Genomic DNA, 21,840 nt, shown 5'->3' on the forward strand with positions numbered 1-21,840 from the left:
ATGAATGGAAAAAATTTCCACAGACACCCCCAAAATCTTGTAGAAAGCCCCCAGAACAGTGGAAGCTGTTTTACTACATAGGAGGGACCAACTCCATATTAATGCCTATGGATTTAGAATGCTGAAGGTGCAGGAAAAAGGGAGTCTCCAAAGGCGCTGCTACACTTAGGTTAACAAATCAACTCGTAAACTGTAATAAGTCACGTAAGGATATAAATGATAAAAAAAAGTTTTTTTATTGATAATAGAGGCTACGCGTTTCAATGCCGCACTGGCATCTTCATCAGGCCTGCACCTTCAGCATACTATTTGCGGTCTTCTTTCGGATCACCGGCATTGAGTCCTGGCAGCAGCAGCACACATACGACTAAGAGCCTTTTATCACCCTTTACCAGGTTAGTAGTATCTCATTCAATTTACTATATTTTACCTGGGTAACCTGCACCATGTGGCGCCATGTTTTTTGTTCCTCTATACCTGCCTATGGATTTAGAATGGGATGTCAGAAAAGCTCCTGTAGGTGGAATGTGGAGGTGTCCCAATACTTTTCTCCATATAGTGTAAATTGTGTCGTTTCATTTCCACAGCCTTGATATTGGCAACGGCGAATGAATGACATTTAGTTCCTTTGTGTTTCTATTTGGACACTGCATGTTTGGAATTATAATTGGTTGGTTAATATTTTATTACAATTTCTGGCTCTTTACTATAGAAAGCTGTGACCTTATTGTGCAGTATAGTGTGTCCCTCAGAAACATTTACAAGATCACATGTCAACTCACTCTTTGATGAAAGCCGGGAATGATTTCTCAGCGCTTCTTATCTGTTACTTGTCAGAGGCTGAGGCTTGTTACCTGTTCATAATTGAAGAGACACATGATCCTTTAACGACATGGTTGTTCTATAATTATTCTGTAAGGAAGGAAAACTTATCTTAAGGATTTACATCCTACAGACTGGTTTTAGGATTAGGATTTACATTTTCATAGTGGAATATCAATAGTTGAGTTTGATACGGACCGCTGTGTGAGAACGGACTGTAATGTAGGGCCTTATTGTGACAACTGGTTGATGATGCCTATTTGGTAATTACTTTGTGACATACATAATAGATGTGGTGGTTTCATCTTCTGAAATGTAATACTTGAGCAGGCAGAAGAACAATTGGGTAGTATGAGGTTCTTCTTGTGATTGTCTAGTACATAGACAGGACGACAGAGACACAACAACTAGTAGAAGGAAAGATACAGCAGAGTGATGTTCTTCTTCTTAAGAGAAACCCAACGTTCTCTGAATGAGAACAATGAGAGTGGAGCTGCAAGATCACGCACGAAAGGTTCTCGAAAGAAACTCATGAAGTCTAAGTCCAAAATCAAATCTGGAGAAGACGCATCAGAAAGTCAGACAGAAAGAGAAGACACAGTCCCAGTAAAGAAACAGAGGATTCCTATTACTGAGACCCCTATGCTACAGTCTCTAAGGGAGCGACTCAAGCGTAGCACAGGATTAAAGGTAAGAGATTCACAACTTTCAGAATATAAATTCTTCTTTAACTTTTCAGAAGCCTACTGAACGTAGAAAATTTTAATTTTCCTCTACTGTCTGGGAAATCATTGTAAATGTAGATCTAAAGAAATAAAGAGATTTCTCCAGCTCACCAGCCCTTGATTGCGCAAGGTGGCACTCGTTTGAATCACAATAGAACGAAAAACATGAACGAAAATAACACGTTATGCCGTGAATAAGAATGAGCAAATAGTTTGAAACGAGTAGGCACTATGCATCCACCCCTCTGTGCTCGCTACAATTTTTCAACCAATTTTCAATAAAGTGGAAAATATTTCCTTTCAAACCCAGAGCTGGATCGAGATATTTTTTCCGTTCTTTTGTAAATGTAGATCTTTAAAGGGGTTGGATATTTTAAGAAATGTATCTGGTGTGCATTCTAAACATTATTTCAGTAAACGTACAAACCGCCTGCAGCCTCATCTACTAAATTGCCGAGGATGGAGGAGCATGTGACTAGACACGTCACTCTGCATCCTCTATTGTAACAGTTTTCTGGCGTATAAAAGTCGCAAAAGGGTCCAAAAGTTTGATCTTTTTACACCGCCCTCACCACTTTTGTGGAAAGATCGATCGTGGCTTCACAAAAACGGGCAGGGCCACATAGGCCAAACACATTTATGAGAATTTACACCATAAAACTGTTGGAAATTCTAATGATAAAAATCTGGCGTAGATTACACTCTGGGGCGTAGCAAGATAGAGGCCTATATTACCTTGCCCCCTCCCCCATCGGGCTACCCTTCCAACCACCATCCTCCCAGCACACCATTAAATAATAATTTAAAAAATTGCTCACCGTGCCTCTTCTGCCCTCCGTGTCCCCTCAGCAAGATGCGGCACATACAAGGTACTGTCGTAACCGCAACATCTAAGCCGTTAGTAAAAGGGTGGCGGTTCATCACCCCCCAACCGCGACGCGATTGTGGAGTGTCGATGGATTTCATGGTAGCCTGGGGGCAGGTTTTTTTTGTCAGCTTAACTCCCCAAAAATATAGAATAAATATAAATAAAAAAGTTGCATGCACCCCAAAATGGTGCCCAAAAATATAGCTTACTGCAGAAAAACCAAGCCCTCACAACACTCAATAGGTTTTTCTTTGTAAAAGTGGTAAAACTTCAAAAGAAAACTATATAAATTTGGTATCGCCGTAATTGCATCGACCTGTAGAAATGAATGAACGTGTCATTTTTGCCACACGTTGAATGCCGTAAAACCGAAACCCAAAAACAATGCAGGAATCGCTGTTCTTTAGCCAATTCAACTCACAAAGAATTTTTCCGTTTCCTACTACATTATATTGTACATTAAATAGTGGCATCAAAACCTACAGCTTGTCGCGCACAAAAAACAAGACCTCATATGGCTATGTCGACAGAAAAATAAAAAAGTTATGGATTTGAAAATGTGCGAAGGAAAAAACAAAAATGAAAATACGAAAATGGGCTGCGTCTCCAAGGGGATAAGGAACGCTTAATATCTACCAATGACCTTTTCAATAATGATCTTCACCCTGATTTTGTCAGAAGGGAAGTGTTTTCCAACCAGTGGCTTGGGGGCCACATGTGACTCTCAGTTCTTCTGGCTCCTTAGTTTTTTTTGGCGCCTGCACATACTGTTGTGCACCAATTACAGTATACATGTTACAGCATTACTAAACCTCGGCATCAGAGACTTGAAAATTTTCTGTTTGATTATTCTCTTTGTATTCATTAGTAAATAGTTAATAAAAAATAAAATGAGCTGAAAACGTTGGGGACCTCTGAACTACGGAAATGCAGTTACCTTGAGCTTGTAAATTGTGAATTCACTGAGTGGTACCATAATCCTAGCAGCCAGCTGCTACTTTTAAACAGTGAATTAATCCATTCATTCTTTCAAGCTAAAAAGATGCATTACACTGAGTACACTGAAATATGAGGTTTGTGAAGCACTGGTATTACTTACAAGCAGAGATGTAACTTGAAGCTCTTGGCTCCAATGCAAAAAAGCCCTTAACTAGGTGCATAGGAACATTTTGAGTGCCCTAAGGCACAGGGTCAGGTGCAACCACCACTTTTGTATCCCCTTTAACTACAATACTGCTTACAAGGTATGTATTTGGTAACCAATGCTTCTACTTTTGCAGAAAAGCAAACTGGAATACAGCTAAACACCTTAATAATATGACTTTTTATGGTGTTCAATAAGGGGCTGTAATGTCCGAGGCTGCGGGCTGTCAGCTCCAGCCTCCCGCTGACAGCCGCAGCCACGAGTCGGCAAGCGCTGGCCCCAGCCTCCTCAGGAGACGCCAGCGCTCGCATCCACTCACCTCCGCCGGAGCCCGCAGGGTGCGCGCGCACGCTCGTCCCCGCTCTTAAAGGGGCAGCGTGCGCACCGAACATCTTGAACGACCTTTGACCCGTGAGTACTCTGGGCTATAAGAGGGGTCCAGCCCCCTAGTTCGATGCCTGAGCGTTGTTAGTTTTCCCAGTCTGTCTTGAAAATGGTCCCTTAGTGTTTCCCGTTCCTGTTGTTACCCGTACCTTGTTCCCCGTTCCTGTTTCCCGTGCTTTGCCCTAGTATCAAGTCGTGCCACGTCCTGTGTCATCTGCCACGTCCAGAGGAATCTGCCACGTCCTGTGTCATCTGCCACGTCTGGAGGAATCCGCCACATCCTGTGTCGTCTGCCACGTCTGGAGGAATCCGCCACGTACTGTGTCATCTGCCACGTCTGGAGGAATCCGCCACGTCCTGTGTCATCTGCCACGTCCAGAGGAATCCGCCACGTCCTGTGTTATCTGCCACGTCCGGAGGAATCCGCCACGTCTGCGCAACTTGCGGCTCCTGTGTCATCCGCCACGTTTGGCGCCATCTGCCGCACCCATCTCATCTGTGCCAGAGCTGCGGCCACCATCTGGACTATTCAGGTACCCTTGTGCAGGACATTGTATTTCTGGGGTGTCCTGTTGTTTAGCCAGCTGCCTCCCCGCTGCGGCGGTACGGACTAGTGGGTCCACTAACCCGCTCCGTGACAGTACGCTCAGGCCATGGACCCCGCTGGTCAACCTGAGACGTTGACTACACAAGCCATGCTGGCTTAGATGGAGGATCTCCAGTCACGACAAGACCAGCTCCTCCTGTCGGTGAACGCCATAGCCCATCGGCTGCTTGCTTTGTCCACAGTCATCACCGCACCCATTCCTGCGGTTCCGCCTGCTACACTTCCTGTCTGTACCGGTACCAACCCCCTGTGTTTCTTGCCGCTACCTCCACGCTATGACGGAGATCTGAGGTCCTGCAGGGGATTTTTGAATCAGTGCCTGATCCATTTCAGACTACAAGTCAGGTCCTTCTGTTCGGATGACGTCAGGATCGCCTTCATCATCTCTCTCCTTACTGGCAAAGCCCTGGCATGGGCCAATCCTCTGTGGGGACATCAGGGACCAGAGACCCGGGACTTGCAGTGCTTCTTACAGACCTTCCGCTCGATCTTTGAGGAACCTGGGAGAGTTTCTTCGGCTGCTGCATCCTTGCTGACCCTACACCAGGGAGACCTCTCCGTAGGCGAGTATGCCATTCAGTTCCGTATCCTGGCTGCTGAATTGACCTGGAACAACGAGGCTTTGGTGGCTACATTCTGGCAGGGACTGTCTTCAGGGATCAAGGACGAGCTGGCTGCTCGCGATCTGCCATCTACCCTGGACGATCTTATCCTACTCGCCTCCCGTGTCGACATGAGGATCCGGGAACGTTCCCAAGAGGTTCTCCGGGGGAGAGAACTTCCCAGGCTGGATTCTGCTGTCCCACAATCCTCAGTCGTCCCACCAGAGGACCCGATGCAGAGTAATTATGTTAAATTGTCTACACAGGAGAGACAACGCAGACGCACTTCCGGACTTTGTTTGTATTGCGGCCATGGAGGCCATATTGTGCGTCTGTGCCCCCAGAGGCCGGAGAGACCCCATTGCCTAGGATTGGTTGGAGAGACAACACTAGGTGGAACAGAATCTAACAGAGGATTCGCTTCCAAATTGACTATTCCTGTGACCCTGGTATCCGGCGACAGGACGCATCAAGTCTCTGCCTATCTTGACTCTGGCTCTGCTGCAAATATCATCCAGAAGGAGCTTGTGGATCATCTTCAGCTGCCCACAGTTCCCCTGGAGACATCTTTGGCTGTTGCCTCAGTTAATGGACTGCCTCTGCCTGATCCCATTATCTCTAAAACCAAGCCGTTGAAGCTCCAGGTTGGAGTACTTCATTCTGAATTTATTTTGTTCCTTGTTTTGCCCAAGGCCATCAATCCTGTTCTGCTGGGCCTGCCTTGGCTTCGACTACATGCCCCATTCCTGGACTGGAATTCTGGAGAGGTTCTCCAATGGGGCTCCAAGTGCCATGGTCGTTGTCTGTTGCAGATCCATCCTGTCAAGCCTTCTCTGCCTCAGTCGCTGTCGGGACTGCCTCCCCATTTTGCTCAGTATTCAGATGTTTTCAGCAAAAAGAAGGCTGAGACGCTGCCTCCTCATCGCAATTTATGACTGCCCCAATGAACTGGTTCCTAATGCCTCTCTTCCCCGTGGACGGGTATATCCTCTCTCCTTGCCTGAGTCTCTATCCATGTCGGCCTATATCAAGGAGAATCTGGAGAGGGGTTTTATACGAAAATCTTCCTCCCCGGCCGGGGCTGGATTCTTCTTCGTTAAAAAGAAGGATGGATCCCTCCGTCCCTGCATTGACTACAGGGGCCTCAACCTGATCACAGTCAAGAACAAATACCCGTTGCCACTCATCTCTGAGCTATTTGATCGCATACGAGGGGCCAAAAATTTTTCTAAGCTAGACCTGCGTGGGGCTTACAATCTAGTCCGGATTCGCCGGGGTGACGAATGGAAGACGGCATTTAACACCCGGGACGGGCACTACGAATACCTGGTGATGCCCTTCGGACTGTGTAACGCTCCCGCAGTGTTTCAGGAGTTCGTTAACGACATCTTCCGAGATCTACTCTATGTCTGTGTTGTTGTTTATCTCGATGATATTTTGATTTTCTCCCCAGATCAGACGACTCATCGGAGGCATGTTCGTCAGGTTCTACTACGATTGAGGGAGAATCATTTATACGCCAAGCTGGAGAAATGCGTCTTTGAGAAGAGTTCTCTGCCCTTCCTGGGCTACATCATCTCGGATCAAGGCCTCAAGATGGATCCTGAGAAAGTGAAGGCTGTCCTGGAGTGGCCACGTCCCCAAGTCTTAAGGGCCATACAGCGGTTCCTGGGATTCGCCAATTTCTACCGGCAGTTTATTCCTAACTTCTCTTCTCTGACGTCTCCTATCTCGACCCTTACCAAGAAGGGTGTGAACGCCAAAGTGTGGACTCCAGAGGCAGAGTCTGCATTTAATAGCCTGAAGAGTGCCTTCACTTCAGCCTCGATCCTCCATCATCCTGACGTATCTCGGCAGTTCTCGCTGGAAGTGGACGCTTCCTCTGTCGGTGCAGGTGCACTTCTGTTCCAGAGGAGCTCCAAAGGAAAGGCAGTAGTATGCAGCTACTACTGTAGACTTTTTTCTTCTGCTGAGCGCAATTACTCCATTGGAGATCGGGAGCTGCTAGCCATCAAATTGGCTCTGGAGGAGTGGAGACATCTTCTGGAGGGCGCTGCTCACCCCATCCTGATCTTCACCGACCACAAGAACCTCACTTACCTTCAGTCCGCTCAAAGACTTAATCCTCGTCAAGCCAGGTGGTCACTGTTCTTCACCCGTTTTCTGTTTGTGCTCCACTACCGTCCCGCGGACAAGAATGTGGGGGCCGATGCCCTGTCCAGATCGTTTGAGACGGAAGACACAGTGGAGTCCCTCCAGACCATCATAGACCCGTCCTGCATCGTCACTGCTAATACTCTGCAGGTTAGAGACATCCCTCCTGGGAGGACTTTTGTTCGGACAGGAGAAGAATTCTCCGCTGGGGACATAGTTCTAAACTTGCTGGGCACGCCGGTATCCGTAAAACCCGAGACCTGATTGCTCGTCACTTTTGGTGGTCCACGCTACCTAAGGATGTTCTGGACTTTGTCTCTTCTTGCACGGTGTGTGCCTCTAACAAGGTGACTCACAGCAAGCCTGCCGGCCTGCTTCAACCTCTGCCTGTACCCTATGCCCCCTGGCAGCACATTGCGATGGACTTCGTCACAGACCTTCCCCCCTCAGCAGGATGTAACACTGTCTGGGTGGTGGTGGACCGGTTCTCTAAAATGGCTCCTTTTATCCCGCTGACCGGCCTACCTTCAGGCTCCTCGTCTGGCAAGTCTCTTCATCCAGCACATCTTCCGCTTGCATGGCTTGCCTCTTCACATTGTGTCCGACCGGGGGGTTCAGTTTACCTCTAAGTTCTGGAGAGCCCTCTGTAAACTCCTGGATGTGAGATTGGACTTTTCCTCTGCCTATCACCCCCAGTCCAATGGGCAAGTTGAGAGGATCAACCAGATCATGGAAAATGATCTCCGCCACTTCATCTCTTCACAGCACGATAACTGGGTACAGCTTCTACCATGGGCCGAATTTTCTTACAACAACCACACAAGTGAGTCCACCACTTCCACTCCGTTTCACATCATGTACAGTCAACATCCCAGAGTCCCTCTTCCTGTGTCGACTTCATCTCAGGTTCCCGCTGCTGACTCTGCATATGGGGACTTCCTGCAAATCTGGCAACAGACCCGGTCCTCTATTTTGCTGGCAGTAGATCGCATGAAGCGAAAGGCAGATACTAAGAGAAGAGAGCCGCCTCAGTATCTTCCGGGGACTAAAGTCTGGCTGTCCTCTCGGAACATTCGCTTGAGGGTGCCCTCATACAAATTCGCTCCCAGGTTCCTTGGACCATTCGAGGTCCTGCAGCAGGTCAACCCTGTCGCCTACAAGCTTCGGCTGCCTCCTACCCTCAGGATTCCCAACTCCTTCCACGTCTCCCTCCTGAAGCCTGTGATCCTAAACTGCTATTCCAAGACTCCCAGCCCTGCGGTTGCTCCCAGCGGCTCCTCTGACATCTTTGAGGTAAAGGAGATCTTGGCCACCAAGAGAGTGAGAGGAAACACCTTTTATTTGGTGGATTGGAGGGGGTTTGGTCCCGAAGAGAGGTCCTGGGAGCCAGAGGAGAAACTCAATGCCCCTACTCTTCTAAAGAAGTTTCTCTCTCGCTCTGGTCCCAAGAAGAGGGAGCGTAAGAGGGGGGATACTGTAATGTCCGTGGCTGCGGGCTGTCAGCTCCAGCCTCCCGCTGACAGCCGCAGCCACGAGTCGGCAAGCGCTGGCCCCAGCCTCCTCAGGAGACGCCAGAGCTCGCATCCACTCACGTCCGCTGGAGCCCGCAGGGTGCGCGCGCACGCTCGTCCCCGCTCTTAAAGGGGCAGCGCGCGCACCGTACATCTTGAACGACCTTTGACCCGTGAGTACCCTGGGCCATAAGAGGGGTCCAGCCCCCTAGTTCGATGCCTGAGCGTTGTTAGTTTTCCCAGTCTGTCTTGCAAATGGTCCCTTAGTGTTTCCCGTTCCTGTTGTTACCCGTACCTTGTTCCCCGTTCCTGTTTCCCGTGCTTTGCCCTAGTATCAAGTCGTGCCACGTCCTGTGTCATCTGCCACGTCCAGAGGAATCTGCCACGTCCTGTGTCATCTGCCACGTCTGGAGGAATCCGCCACGTCCTGTGTCGTCTGCCACGTCTGGAGGAATCCGCCACGTCCTGTGTCATCTGCCACGTCCAGAGGAATCCGCCACGTCCTGTGTTATCTGCCACGTCCGGAGGAATCCTCCACGTCTGCGCAACTTGCGGCTCCTGTGTCATCGCCACGTTTGGCGCCATCTGCCGCACCCATCTCATCTGTGCCACAGCTGCGGCCACCATCTGGACTATTCAGGTACCCTTGTGTGGGACATTGTATTTCTGGGGTGTCCTGTTGTTTGGCCAGCTGCCTCCCCGCTGCGGCGGTACGGCCTAGTGGGTCCACTAACCGGCTCCGTGACAGGGGCCTTATTCTACCACGCTGTATTTTTAGAATAAATGCTACATGGGTGTACCATGCTGTCCTGGAATTAATGCTCAGCTGTCAAATGAAAGCTTAGGTTACACTCTAACGGCTGCGATCGGAGGCACCTCTGATCCCAGCCTTTTAACCCTTTGATCGAGAGTGACCACAGCATGATAGAAGGAGAATCCCCCTTCGATCAGGTCACTGGGATTTCCCGTCATGTGATTGGTAACTGGGGAACCCCTGCACAGTCCGTACACTAAGCCTGCTGTTAGGGCACTATAATTGTACCTGCGTCTATAGGACGCAGATACAATTACATGCATAAGCGCTGAAAGGCGTGCCGCTTGCATCGTTGAAAGGCGCTAATAGGCAGGGCAGAATGACTTGCCCTGCCAATCAGCGTCGTTTAGAAGTGCAGTGTATGGCGCTATTATATTTAGGGCCATAGTGTGTGGCACCATGAGAATTTTATCTTCGTTTATAGGTGCAGAAATGTTTGAAGATTGAGTAGCTGAAGATGCATTACTGAGTGGCAAACTGCAGAAGTGGGCTGTGGCCGGGAGAAGTCATCATGGAGGTCTGGACCGGATGGAGAAGAAAAGAGAAAAAGAACAAGTAGAATCTCAGAAGACATCACCTGTGAGTCACTTCATGTAAATGTTTATTCTGCCTCTAATCAGCACTGTAGTCCCAGTATGATCTGCAGCGAGATGATTGGTGGTATGATTTTCTTTTGTTAAACAGCAACTCCCAGCATATCCTTACCATTGTTCGGTTCATGCTGGGAGCTGTAGTTTTACACCGTACATACCTATGCTGCAGGGGTTGCACTAAATTGAGCAGTATTTGTGCTGGTACTGTATATATGTACTGAGCTTGGTTCTGATACTGCATTTATGTAGTGAGCTCGATTCTGGTGTTGTATTTATGTACTAAGCTTGGTTCTAGTGCTGTATTTATGTACTGAGCTTGATTCTGGTGCTGTATATATGTACTGAGCTTTGTTCTGGTGTTGTATATATGTACTGAGCTTTGTTCCGCTATTGTATATATGTACTGAGCTTTGTTCCGGTATTGTATATATGTACGGAGCTTGGTTCTGGTGCTGTGTACATATGTACTGAGCTTGGTTTTGGTGCTGTATATATATGTTATGTAATGCTTTGTTCTGGTGCTGTATATATGTAATGGGCTTGGTTCTGGATCTGTATATGTAATGAGCTTGGTTCTGGTTCTGTGTATATGTACGGAGCTTGGTTCTTGTAATGTATATATGTATGAGCTTTGTTCTTGTGCTGTATATATGTAATGAGCTTTGTTCTGTTGCTGTATATATGTCAGAGCTTGGTTCTGGAGCCGTATATGTCAGAGCTTGGTTCTGATGCTGTAATTATGTAGGATATATTTATAATAATAGGTCGTTTTAACCCCTTGAACTGCCGCCATACGGTAATACATGACCTGACAATATTTCCAAACATTCCCATTGTATGTTCTTTTCAGATGCAGCAAAATCTATAAAATCAACTTTTAAAGCGGCGCACGCTGTATGCTAATTACTCATTCAAGGGTCATGGGGCGGTGCCGCTATCCTGAAGAGTCACATAGTCCTGCCTCCAAACCCACCTTTCCATGTTTGATTGACATACCCCTGGCTCTTATACATCACTATCAGTCTCCTCCAACTTTCTCGGATGCGTCATTGCCTTGTACTACTTGGGCACACACCGTGCAGCGAGGTGTACTCTGTCCAGCATCATCGCTGCTCGTTCATGCCAAGGGAGTACAAGGCAAAGGCTCATCCGCAAGAGTTGGAGAAGGCTGCTAATGATGTACAACAGCCAGGGGGATGTCAATCAAGATCTGGGGGGCCCTATTTCAAATTTCACCACAGGCAGCAGAAAAGCTAGAACGGCCCAGAAGAGGGGAATTTATCAACCTTTCCACGACAGAAAAATTGGAAAAAAGCACAAAAGTTAAACATTTTCACAAAATAAAAAAAGTATACTCCTTTCTACGCACCATTCTCCCCTCCTGGTCCCCTCAGGCTCTCACCACTGGCCGCGGCTGATACAACATATGTGGAGAGGCAAAAACCAACAAAATTATGTAGGTCATTAAAGCCCAAACAGGCTTGGTCATTAAAGGGTTATAAGGGGTCCTTCTAATCTATTTTATTAGCGGTCCACCGAGCAGATGGCCTCTTCTGTTGTAGAGACATGCAGGGAATGAGCTGCAATGAATGAACCCAAACAAGTGCTAAGACAACTCCTTTAAACAAAGTAGACAGTGTGGATATCAAGCATGACTTGTTTTCATTGGAAATCCGATGCTAGGGGTTAGGGCCGGGTGATTATGACCTGAATCAAAATCACAATTAATTCAACATGTGACCTCGGTTACGATTATTGAACGATTATTTATTCTACACCCATTTTGCATGCCACGTCCCCTATTTGCATGGTACGCGATTGAATTAATATTTATCCCCTGAGCCTGCTGTATACTACTGAATATAGTATACCCCCGACACTGCCCCCACACAGTATAATACCCCATAGCTGCCCCCACACATTATAATACACCTACAGTTGCCCTCCACAGTTTAATGCCTCTATAGTTGCCCCCACAGTATAATACCCCTCATAGATGCAATCACACAGTATATTGCCCCATAACTGTCCTCCACACCATATAATGTCACCCAGAAGGGCCCTCCACACAGTATAATGCCCCCATAGCTGCCTCTACATAGTATAATACCCGCATAGCTGCCTCCACGCAGCATAAAGCCCTCATAGCTGCCTCTACATAGTATAATGCCCCCATAACTGACATCCACACGTATAATGCCCCAATAGCTGCCTCTACACAGGATAATGACCCCACAGCTGCACCCCACACAGTATAAAGTCTCCCATAGCTGCCCCCTCGCTGTATAATGCCCCCACAGCTGCCCCCAATAGTGGCTGATAAAAATAATAATATATATATACTCTCCTAACCCTATTCCAATGATGTGTGGAGGAGACCCCTCTTCTCTTCTGGTCTGTGCAGCTCGGTGCAGACAGGCGCGATGACGTCACTGCCTCGTGTCCAGCGATACACAGTGAATGGTAGAGCAGGGACCTTACAGTCCCTGCTCTACCATTGGATTCACCTGTATCTGCGTCCTTAAGATGCAGATACAGTTTAAACCGGGAGAAAATAATTGATAAAACTAAAATTCGTAAGATGACGTCTATTAATTGCGCCTAATTTCGATTATTTTTCATTTAATTGGCCAGCCCTACTAAGGGTGCAGCTTGGGTGGGGTCTGGCAGGGCATATGCCAAGGTGTTGGGGACACACACGTCACTTTATCTTGGCCAGGTTAGAAAACTGCTACCTTCCAGGTGAAGGAACCGCTAACTATAACTCAATACAAAGAGCAGATCCCCCCCACCACTACAGCAGGAGTTCTTGTGTGAGTGCATTCGGCTTCAGTGCTTGTTGGACTGGACTCGTATCCACAATGCAGAGCGTTTATGTAAAGGATCTGCCAGACACAGCTTCTGTGTCGACGCCCGTGGGTAATCAGTCTGCACCTGCTCCTAAGTCTGAGAGAGTGACATGATTTTCTACCAGTCAGGCTGGGAGGCTGAGGAGTGGGAGAGCCTATCACAGCCTGGCCAGACGGAGCTAGCTCCCGCCCTCTGTCTATTTATGCCTGCATTTCCTGCTCCTCCAGTGCCTGTGATTCTTTCCTGTTTCCTGGCTCTGCTGCTACTGCTATGATTATTGACCTTGCTTCATTTTGACCCTGGCTTTAATGACTTCGCTCCTGCTCTGCGATTTGTACCTCATACACTCCTGGTTTGACTCGACTCGTTCACTACTCTTGTTGCTCGCTGTGTTGCCGTGGGTAACTGCCCCATTTCCCTTAGCTTCTGTGTACCCTTGTCTGTTTGTCTGTCATGCACTTATTGAGCGTAGGGACCGTCGCCCAGTTGTACGCCGTTGCCTAGGACGGGCCGTTGCAAGTAGGCAGGGACTGAGTGGCGGGTAGATTAGGGCTCACCTGTCTGTCTCCCTACCCCGTCATTACATAATCACAGGCCCATATACCTTTTCTACTCTGGTCCCTGACACTACTATGGACTTTGAGACCCTGGCTCAGCAAATGCAGGGCCTCTCCCTACAGGTCTAAGCCCTGGCTCAGAAGGGCAACCAGCATGATGCTACCCTGGTAGTGCCCACCACCTCACCTCTTGAACCCCACCTCAAGTTGCCTGACCGGTTCTCAGGGGACCGGAAGACTTTTTTTCTCCTTTCGGGAGAGTTATAGGCTCTATTTCCGTTTAAAGCCTCACTCCTCAGGTTCTGAGAGCCAGCGAGTGGGTATAATTATGTCCCGGCTCCAGGACGGGCCCCAAGAATGGGCCTTCTCCTTGGCTCCTGACGCCCCTGAACTTTCCTCTGTTGATCTTTTCTTTTCTGCTCTCGGGCTCATATATGACGAGACTGATAAGACTGCCTTTGCCGAGAGTCAGCTGGTGACCTTACGTCAGGGTAAGAGACCCGTTGAGGAGTACTGTTCTGACTTTAGGAAGTGGTGTGTAGCTTCTCGGTGGAATGACCCTGCCTTGAGGTGCCAGTTTAGATTGGGTCTGTCGAACGCCCTGAAAGACCTGTTAGTTAGCTATCCCTCTTCTGACTCCCTAGATCAGGTTATGGCTTTAGCGGTACGTCTTGACCGACGTCTCAGGGAACTACGACTGGAACGTTTTTGTGCCTTCCCCTCTGACCCCCCCATGATGGCTCCCGAGGTTCCGTTGCTTCCTTCTTCCACGGAATACTCGGATGAACCTATGCAAGTCGGGGCCTCCGTGTCTTCCCAACAACGTAGAGAGTTCCGCAGGAAGAATGGTCTCTGCTTTTACTGTGGGGATGGCAAGCATCAAGTGAACAACTGTCCTAGGCGTAAGAATAAGCAGCCGGAAGAACTTCCGCGCCTAAGTGACCATCGGGGAGGTCATTTGGGCGCACAGGTATTTCCCGTATATATGAAACCTAATAAGATCTTGCTTCCTTTTCAGGTCTTTTTTGAGGGTAGGTCTGCCACCGGCAGTGCCTTCGTGGATTCAGGGTCTTCTGCTAATATTATGTCTGTGGAATTTGCTATGTCTCTAGCTATGCCATTGATTGACTTGCCTAAACCTGTCCCGGTAGTGGGTATCGACTCCACTCCTCTTGCTAATGGTTATTTTACGCAGCATACCCCTGTTTTTGAACTTCTTGTTGGCTCCATGCATTTGGAGCAGTGCTCTGTACTGGTGATGCAGGGATTATCGTCCGATTTGGTTTTAGACCTTCCCTGGTTGCAGATGCATAATCCCACGTTTAACTGGAATACTGGGGATCTTATCAAATGGGGTAATGAATGCATGACGTCATGTTTTTATGTTAATTTTATCTCTCTCCCTGAGGAGGTGAACACTCTACCTGAGTTTACTCAGGACTTCGATGATGTTTTTTCTAAAAAGGCCTCCGAAGTGTTACCTCCTCATAGAGAATTCGATTGCGCAATCGATTTGGTACCAGGAGCTAAGCTCCCTAAGGGTAGGATATTTAATCTCTCTTGTCCCGAACGTGAAGCCATGAGAGAGTATAACCAGGAATGCCTGGCCAAGGGTTACATTCGCCCCTCTACTTCTCCGGTAGGTGCTGGCTTCTTCTTCGTAGGAAAGAAGGATGGTGGTCTTAGGCAGTGCATTGACTACTAAAACTTGAATAAGGTCACTGTAAGGAACCACTATCCCCTTCCTTTGATTCCTGATCTCTTCAATCAGGTTCAGGGGGCCCAATGGTTCTCTAAGTTTGATCTACGGGGGGCTTATAACCTTATCCGCATCAAAGAGGGGGATGAGTGGAAGACTGCGTTTAACACGCCTGAAGGTCATTTCGAATACCTCGTCATGCCCTTTGGGTTGTGTAATGCTCCCGCGGTCTTCCAGAATTTCATAAATGAGATTTTGAGAGACTACCTGGCGGTATTTCTTGTAGTGTACCTTGATGACATACTTGTGTTTTCCAAGGACTGGTCCTCCCACATTGAGCATGTCAGGAAGGTGCTCCAGGCCCTTCGGGAAAACAAACTGTTTGCTAAAACCGAAAAATGTGTGTTTGGGGTGCAGGAGATACCATTTTTGGGTCAAATCCTCACTCCTCATGAATTCCGCATGGACCCTGCCAAGGTTCAGGCTGTGGCTGAATGGGTCCAACCTGCCTCCCTGAAGGCGTTACAGTGCTTCCTGGGGTTTGCTAATTATTACAGGAGATTTATTGCTAACTTCTCGGTCATCGCTAAGCCTCTTACGGATCTTACTCGCAAAGGTGCTGACCTCCTCCACTGGCCTCCAGAGGCGGTCCAGGCTTTTGAGGTCCTTTTGAAGTGCTTTATTTCGGCCCCTGTGCTGATTCAGCCTAACCAAATGGAGCCATTCATCGTGGAGGTTGACGCCTCAGAGGTGGGAGTGGGTGCTGTCTTGTCCCAGGGTACCAGGTCCCTCACCCATCTCCGTCCCTGTGCCTACTTCTCCAGGCAGTTCACGCCCACTGAGAGTAACTATGATATTGGCAACCGCGAACTCTTAGCCATTAAATGGGCATTTGAAGAGTGGCGCCACTTCCTGGAGGGGCTAGGCACCAGGTAACGGTCCTTACCGACCACAAGAATCTGATTTTCCTAGAATCTGCCTGGAGGCTAAACCCGAGACAAGCTCGATGGGCGTTATTTTTTACTAGATTCAACTTTTTGGTCACCTATAGGGCTGGGTCTAAAAATATTAAGGCTGATGCACTGTCGCGTAGCTTCATGGCCAGCCTTCCTTCGGAGGAAGATCCTGCTTGTATTTTGCCTCCAGGTATAATCATTTCCTCTGTTGATTCTGACTTAGTCTCCGAAATTGCGGCTGATCAAGTTTCAGCTCCCGGGAACCTTCCTGAGAACAAGCTGTTTTTTCCCCTGCAATTCCGGCTAAGGGTACTCAGGGAAAATCATGACTCTGCTCTATCTGGACATCCAGGCATCCTGGGTACCAAGCATCTCATTGCCAGAAACTATTGGTGGCCTGGGTTGCTTAAAGACATTAAGGCCTACGTCGCCGCTTGTGAAATTTGTGCTAGGTCCAAGACTCCCAGGTCCCGACCAGCGGGCTTACTATGTTCTTTGCCCATTCCCCAGAGACCTTGGACCCATATCTCCATGGATTTTATCACCAATTTGCCTCCATCTCAAGGCAAGTCGGTGGTGTGGGTTGTAGTAGACCGTTTCAGTAAGATGTGCCACTTTGTGCCCCTCAAGAAACTACCCAATGCTAAGACGTTAGCTACCTTGTTTGTCAAACACATCCTGCGTCTCCATGGGGTTCCTGTCAATATTGTTTCTGACAGAGGGGTACAATTTGTTTCATTGTTTTGGAGAGCCTTCTGTAAAAAGTTGGAGATTGATCTGTCCTTCTCTTCGGCCTTCCATCCTGAAACTAATGGCCAAACTGAGAGGACTAGAATCAGTCTCTAGAACAATATTTAAGGTGTTTTATCTCTGACTGTCAATATGATTGGGTCTCCTTCATTCCCCTCGCCGAATTTTCCCTTAATAACCGGGTCAGTAACTCGTCAGGGGTCTCCCCCTTTTTCTGTAATTTTGGGTTTAATCCACGGTTCTCCTCCGTTTCACCTAGTAGTTCCAACAATCCCGAGGTAGATGTCGTTCATCAGGAACTGTGCACAGTCTGGGCCCAGGTTCAGAAGAACCTAGAGGCATCCCAGAGCATACAAAAGACTCAGGCAGATAGAAGACGTTCTGCTAACCCCTTGTTTGTGGTCGGGGATCTGGTGTGGTTATCTTCTAAAAATTTGCGCCTTAAAGTCCCGTCCAAAAAATTTGCTCCCCGATATTGAAGTCCTTAGTCCTTAACCCTGTCTCCTTCCGACCGGAGTTACCCCCGTCTTTTCGAGTACACGACGTGTTTCATGCCTCCCTCCTTAAACGCTGCTCCCCGTCCTTGGCTCCCTAGAGGAGGCCTCCGGTCCCTGTTCTCACCCCTGAAGGGGTAGAATTCGAGGTGGCCAAGATTGTGGACAGCAGGATGGTCCGAGGCTCCCTCCAGTACCTGGTCCATTGGAGAGGATACGGGCCTGAGCAGAGGACTTGGGTACCCGCCCGGGATGTTCACGCTTAGGTATTGCTCAGGAGGTTCCATCTTTGCTTCTTCAATAAGCCAGGTCCACCTAGAAAGGGTCCAGTGGCCCCTCTTAAAAGGGGGGGTACTGTAAAGGATCTGTCAGACACAGCTTCTGTGTCGACGCCCGTGGGTAATCAGTCTGCACCTTTTCCTAAGTCTGAGAATGTGACACGATCTTCAACCAGTCAGGCTGGGAGGCTGAGGAATGGGAGAGCCTATCACAGCCTGGCCAGACGGAGCTAGCTCCTGCCCTCTTTCTATTTATACCTGCATTTCCTGCTCCTCCAGTGCCTGTGATTCTTTTCTGTTTCCTGGCTTTGCTGCTCCTGCTATGATTATTGACCTTGCTTCATTTTGATCCTGGCTTTACTGACTACGCTCCTACTCTGCGATTTGAACCTCGTACAATCCTGGTTTGACTCGGCTCGTTCACTACTCTTGTTGCTCGCTGTGTTGCCGTGGGCAACTGCCCCATTTCCCTTAGCTTCTGTGTACCCTTGTCTGTTTGTCTGTCATGCACTTATTGAGCGTAGGGACCGTCGCCCAATTGTACGCCGTCGCCTAGGACGGGCCGTTGCAAGTAGGCAGGGACTGAGTGGCGGGTAGATTAGGGCTCACCTGTCTGTCTCCCTACCCCGTCATTACAGTTTATCTCCGTAACCCTATCTGAGGTATTGTGGGAACTCGAACTATAGAAGGTATTTCAAATTGTGCCTCCTTCTCCACCTACATTCTCTGCTTTTTATGTGGATGCCATCCCTGACCAGAAGATTTTCCATTTCCAAAATGTTGCAATCTTTTTGGTTTTGCACTAGTTGAGGTCTGGTGTGGCTGTAAGAATTTTATCAGAAGATTTTATGTTAAGACTGTGTTCACACGTTACGGCTGATACCTGCAATACCGCACGACCATTAACCACCGAACTGCTTTTAGCTGCACTCAATTTGAAAACCGCACCGATTTGCGTGTTGCTAGAGTTGCAGATTGTACGGAACGTCTGAACACAGCCTTTAGCACATAGGGCGTGCACGTTTGTAGTATTTTACGAAAATTACAGGAAGTCTGAGAAGTAGGATTCTGAGCCAATATTTAAAATTCTGCTTTGGGCCAGTCTTATGGCTTCCGGGTCACTTTGAGGCTTCAAAATCTGCACCTTCTTGCCCCGCAGAGTGTGTGGATTACAGTTTGTCAGGCTCTGGTGACCTCTAGTGGTCGAACTGATTCTTAGTTTCCCGTTCAACATTCCTTTTCATTGGTGATGAAAACCATAGATATAACTAATAACCACCCCAGAGCACCATGGATATGATCATTAACCCCTCCACCTCCCTAAAATATTAGCTATCAACCCCGTTAGAGGTTTTACCTGGATCACAAACCCCTTGACCACCATATGTAAACATGTGTAATGTCGTGCACGTAGAAAGTTGGTAAAATTCGTATGAGGGGAGTATTTGGCCATTGAACAAATTTGGAAAACCAATTTAAAAATCCTGTGCCGTCCACGAATCTGAGTTTTTTTGTTAGGAGGACTTTCTGTTTTGTAGCTCTGCTATGTCGGTCTCCTTTGCAGAAAATCTGATCGATAACACTATTATTATACATGCAAGGCTTGCTTCTCATGTAAGGCCCTGTGCACATCACGCTACGTTTAGGGAAAGCTCCCGATGTACAGGCTAAATGTGTCCATGGTGCTCTATTAGCCTCCTTAGTTTCTTTTAGTTTTTTGCATAAGTAGAATTTCTGTGCAGTTTTTTATGGGAAAAAAAAAGTTGGTCAAGAAGATGGTCAAAAGTGCGAACCTCTGGGCACAATTCTTACGATGTTGACTCGGTCTGTTTCTAAAACTTTGTTGGTTTTAGTTTCTAAAATGATGTTGGTTTTTGTTGTACAATATCTTCAGGTTGTAAAATTCACATTTTCATCAAATCTACAAAGGAAATACTGTGCGTTCCTGCAACTTCGATAGATTTGTGCATGCGGGAATACACAAGTCCCTGTATAGTTGTTGTACACATTTCACTTATTTCTTAGCATTTAATGTGTTAATGGTCTGCTATTGTAGGAGTTACAGTGGCAAATTTTGTAATTGTGGAAATCACAGGATTGATAGACATGGTAATAATATGTTAATGACATGTTAATGATATGCAAATGATTTAAAAAAATGGAAACAGGGGGGCTTCAACTGTCCACAAATACCACCTTTAAATCCATATTGCTACAACCGACAGCTCCAGGTCACGTCATATCTACAACATACTCCCTCCTATTGGAGGCCTCGGCGGATCAAACTCCTGCATATATTAGTGCCTGGGAACTCTCTTATTCCTGAATCCTGGTCCCTTAACCGGGGATAAAAAGGGGATTACTCCGACACTTCCTGACGGCGGCTTGAACTGTCATCCCCAGGCATTGGAAGTCCACTGAGCCCCCCACAATCAAAGAATGGGTTGTGGAGATGGATCTTCTACAGAGAATGGAAACATTGATGGCAGAAGATGGAGCTCTAATTATGCTCCTATGTCAGGTCTTCCTTTAAATCGGGCCCACATTTAGCTACTTGGTTAGGTCGAAATGAACCTTATTTGTCCTCCAACACGTACGGTGACATTATAGATGTGACTTACATCTGATATTGGGATGGCTTCCCCCATTTTGGTTCCCTTCTCCATTTTTTTACCCATTCTTTCTCTCTTTCATTCTTAATTTCTTTCTAACTTATGTTATTTTTATTATTTGGGTGTTCTTACCTCATTATTTTCTACTTCTGATAATTTATATTGAATTTTCTGCCCAGATAACAATTGACTTTTATGTGCTGATTTGTGTGCTGCATTGTTTATACTATTCTTTTGAATAATCGTAGTAGTTCAATACTGAAATTACTTAGTATATATTGATTTGTATGTATCTGTTCTTTTCTTTTGTACTTGAAAATCTGTAAATAAAAATCTGATTATGAAAAAAAAAATAAAAAATAGAAACAAAATATTCTAAACATCTTGATTTATTCAGTATGGGGTATGAGCGCCACGCACACAAATCCACACATTTACTCGCCTTGGCATGTTATCAATGAGGTTATTAATGGTTGTCTGAGGAATGTTCTGCCACGCTGAATGCACTTGGGCACGCAAATCATCAGGATTGGCTGCTGACGGCTCCCTTTGCAATTGCCGACCAATGACGTCCCAGATGTGCTCGTTGGGAGACAAGTCCGGAGACGCTGCAGGCCATGGTAGCACGTTTAGGCAACGCAGGCTTCTCACAGCACGAGCAACATGCGGCCTGGCATTTTCCTGTTAAAAAACGGCTTCTGGGACACTTTGGAGAAATGGACGCACCACATGTTCCACCCCCAGATGAATGTAACACTGAGCTGTTAGTGTACCTGAAATGAAGACTAGAGGGGTCCGACTATGGTACATTATACCACCCCACACCATAATCCCGGGTGTAGGACCATCGTGATGATCCCTTGTAACGGTCTCTTCATAGCGTTGCCCACGTAGTCCCCAGACCAATCTCCGGCTATCATTGCATCCGAGACAAAAGCGGGGCTCATCGCTGAAGAGGATAGACCTCCATTCCAGCCTCCATTGGCATCTTGCTGTGCACCATGATAGCCTTTGAGAGCAGTGGTGTGTGGTCAATTGAAAACCTGTAGCGGGACGTCTGGCCCGTAGCTCAATGTCGTGCAAACACCTTCTGATGATTTGTGTGGACACTGATTGACGCCCTAGGCGTGGGATGTGACGTCCAGTTTCACTATCAGTACAGAATAGATCACTATGCGCCATTCTTCGATCTGTCTGTGCAGGGGTTCACCTCCACGCACCTCTTGATGTCATTCCTGTTTGTTGTTGTTCTCCCAACCTCCGGGACACACAATGTTGAACAGCGTTGACATCTCGGCCCGGGTGCGTAACGATCTGCCGGATAATAAACCAAGGTCTCTCCGTTCAAGGATTCTGTTCCCCTCAGTGGCGATAACTGGCACGTTGAGGTTCGGCAGTGGGGTCTCTAGCTGGTTTGGGG

The 21,840-nt window shown here is 47.5% G+C and overlaps 1 protein-coding gene across 2 annotated transcripts in view; it reads left to right on the forward strand.

Moving 5' to 3' along the window:
- Nucleotides 1–269: 269 nt before the first annotated feature.
- The window catches only part of CABP2 (calcium binding protein 2), a 62,512-nt gene continuing 40,941 nt past the window's right edge, over nt 270–21,840 (forward strand). Inside the window, exons 1-2 of one of the 2 annotated variants that reach the window (XM_075842259.1) lie at nt 270–395; nt 1,200–1,512. In XM_075842259.1, the coding sequence (XP_075698374.1) occupies nt 1,258–1,512 (255 nt within the window). In that variant the 5' untranslated portion in view covers nt 270–395; nt 1,200–1,257. The remainder of the gene's footprint in view (nt 396–1,199; nt 1,513–21,840) is intronic. The other variant, XM_075842258.1, reaches the window with a different exon arrangement.

Source organism: Rhinoderma darwinii, chromosome 11 (assembly GCF_050947455.1).
Source record: "Rhinoderma darwinii isolate aRhiDar2 chromosome 11, aRhiDar2.hap1, whole genome shotgun sequence".
Classification (NCBI taxonomy): domain Eukaryota; kingdom Metazoa; phylum Chordata; class Amphibia; order Anura; family Rhinodermatidae; genus Rhinoderma; species Rhinoderma darwinii.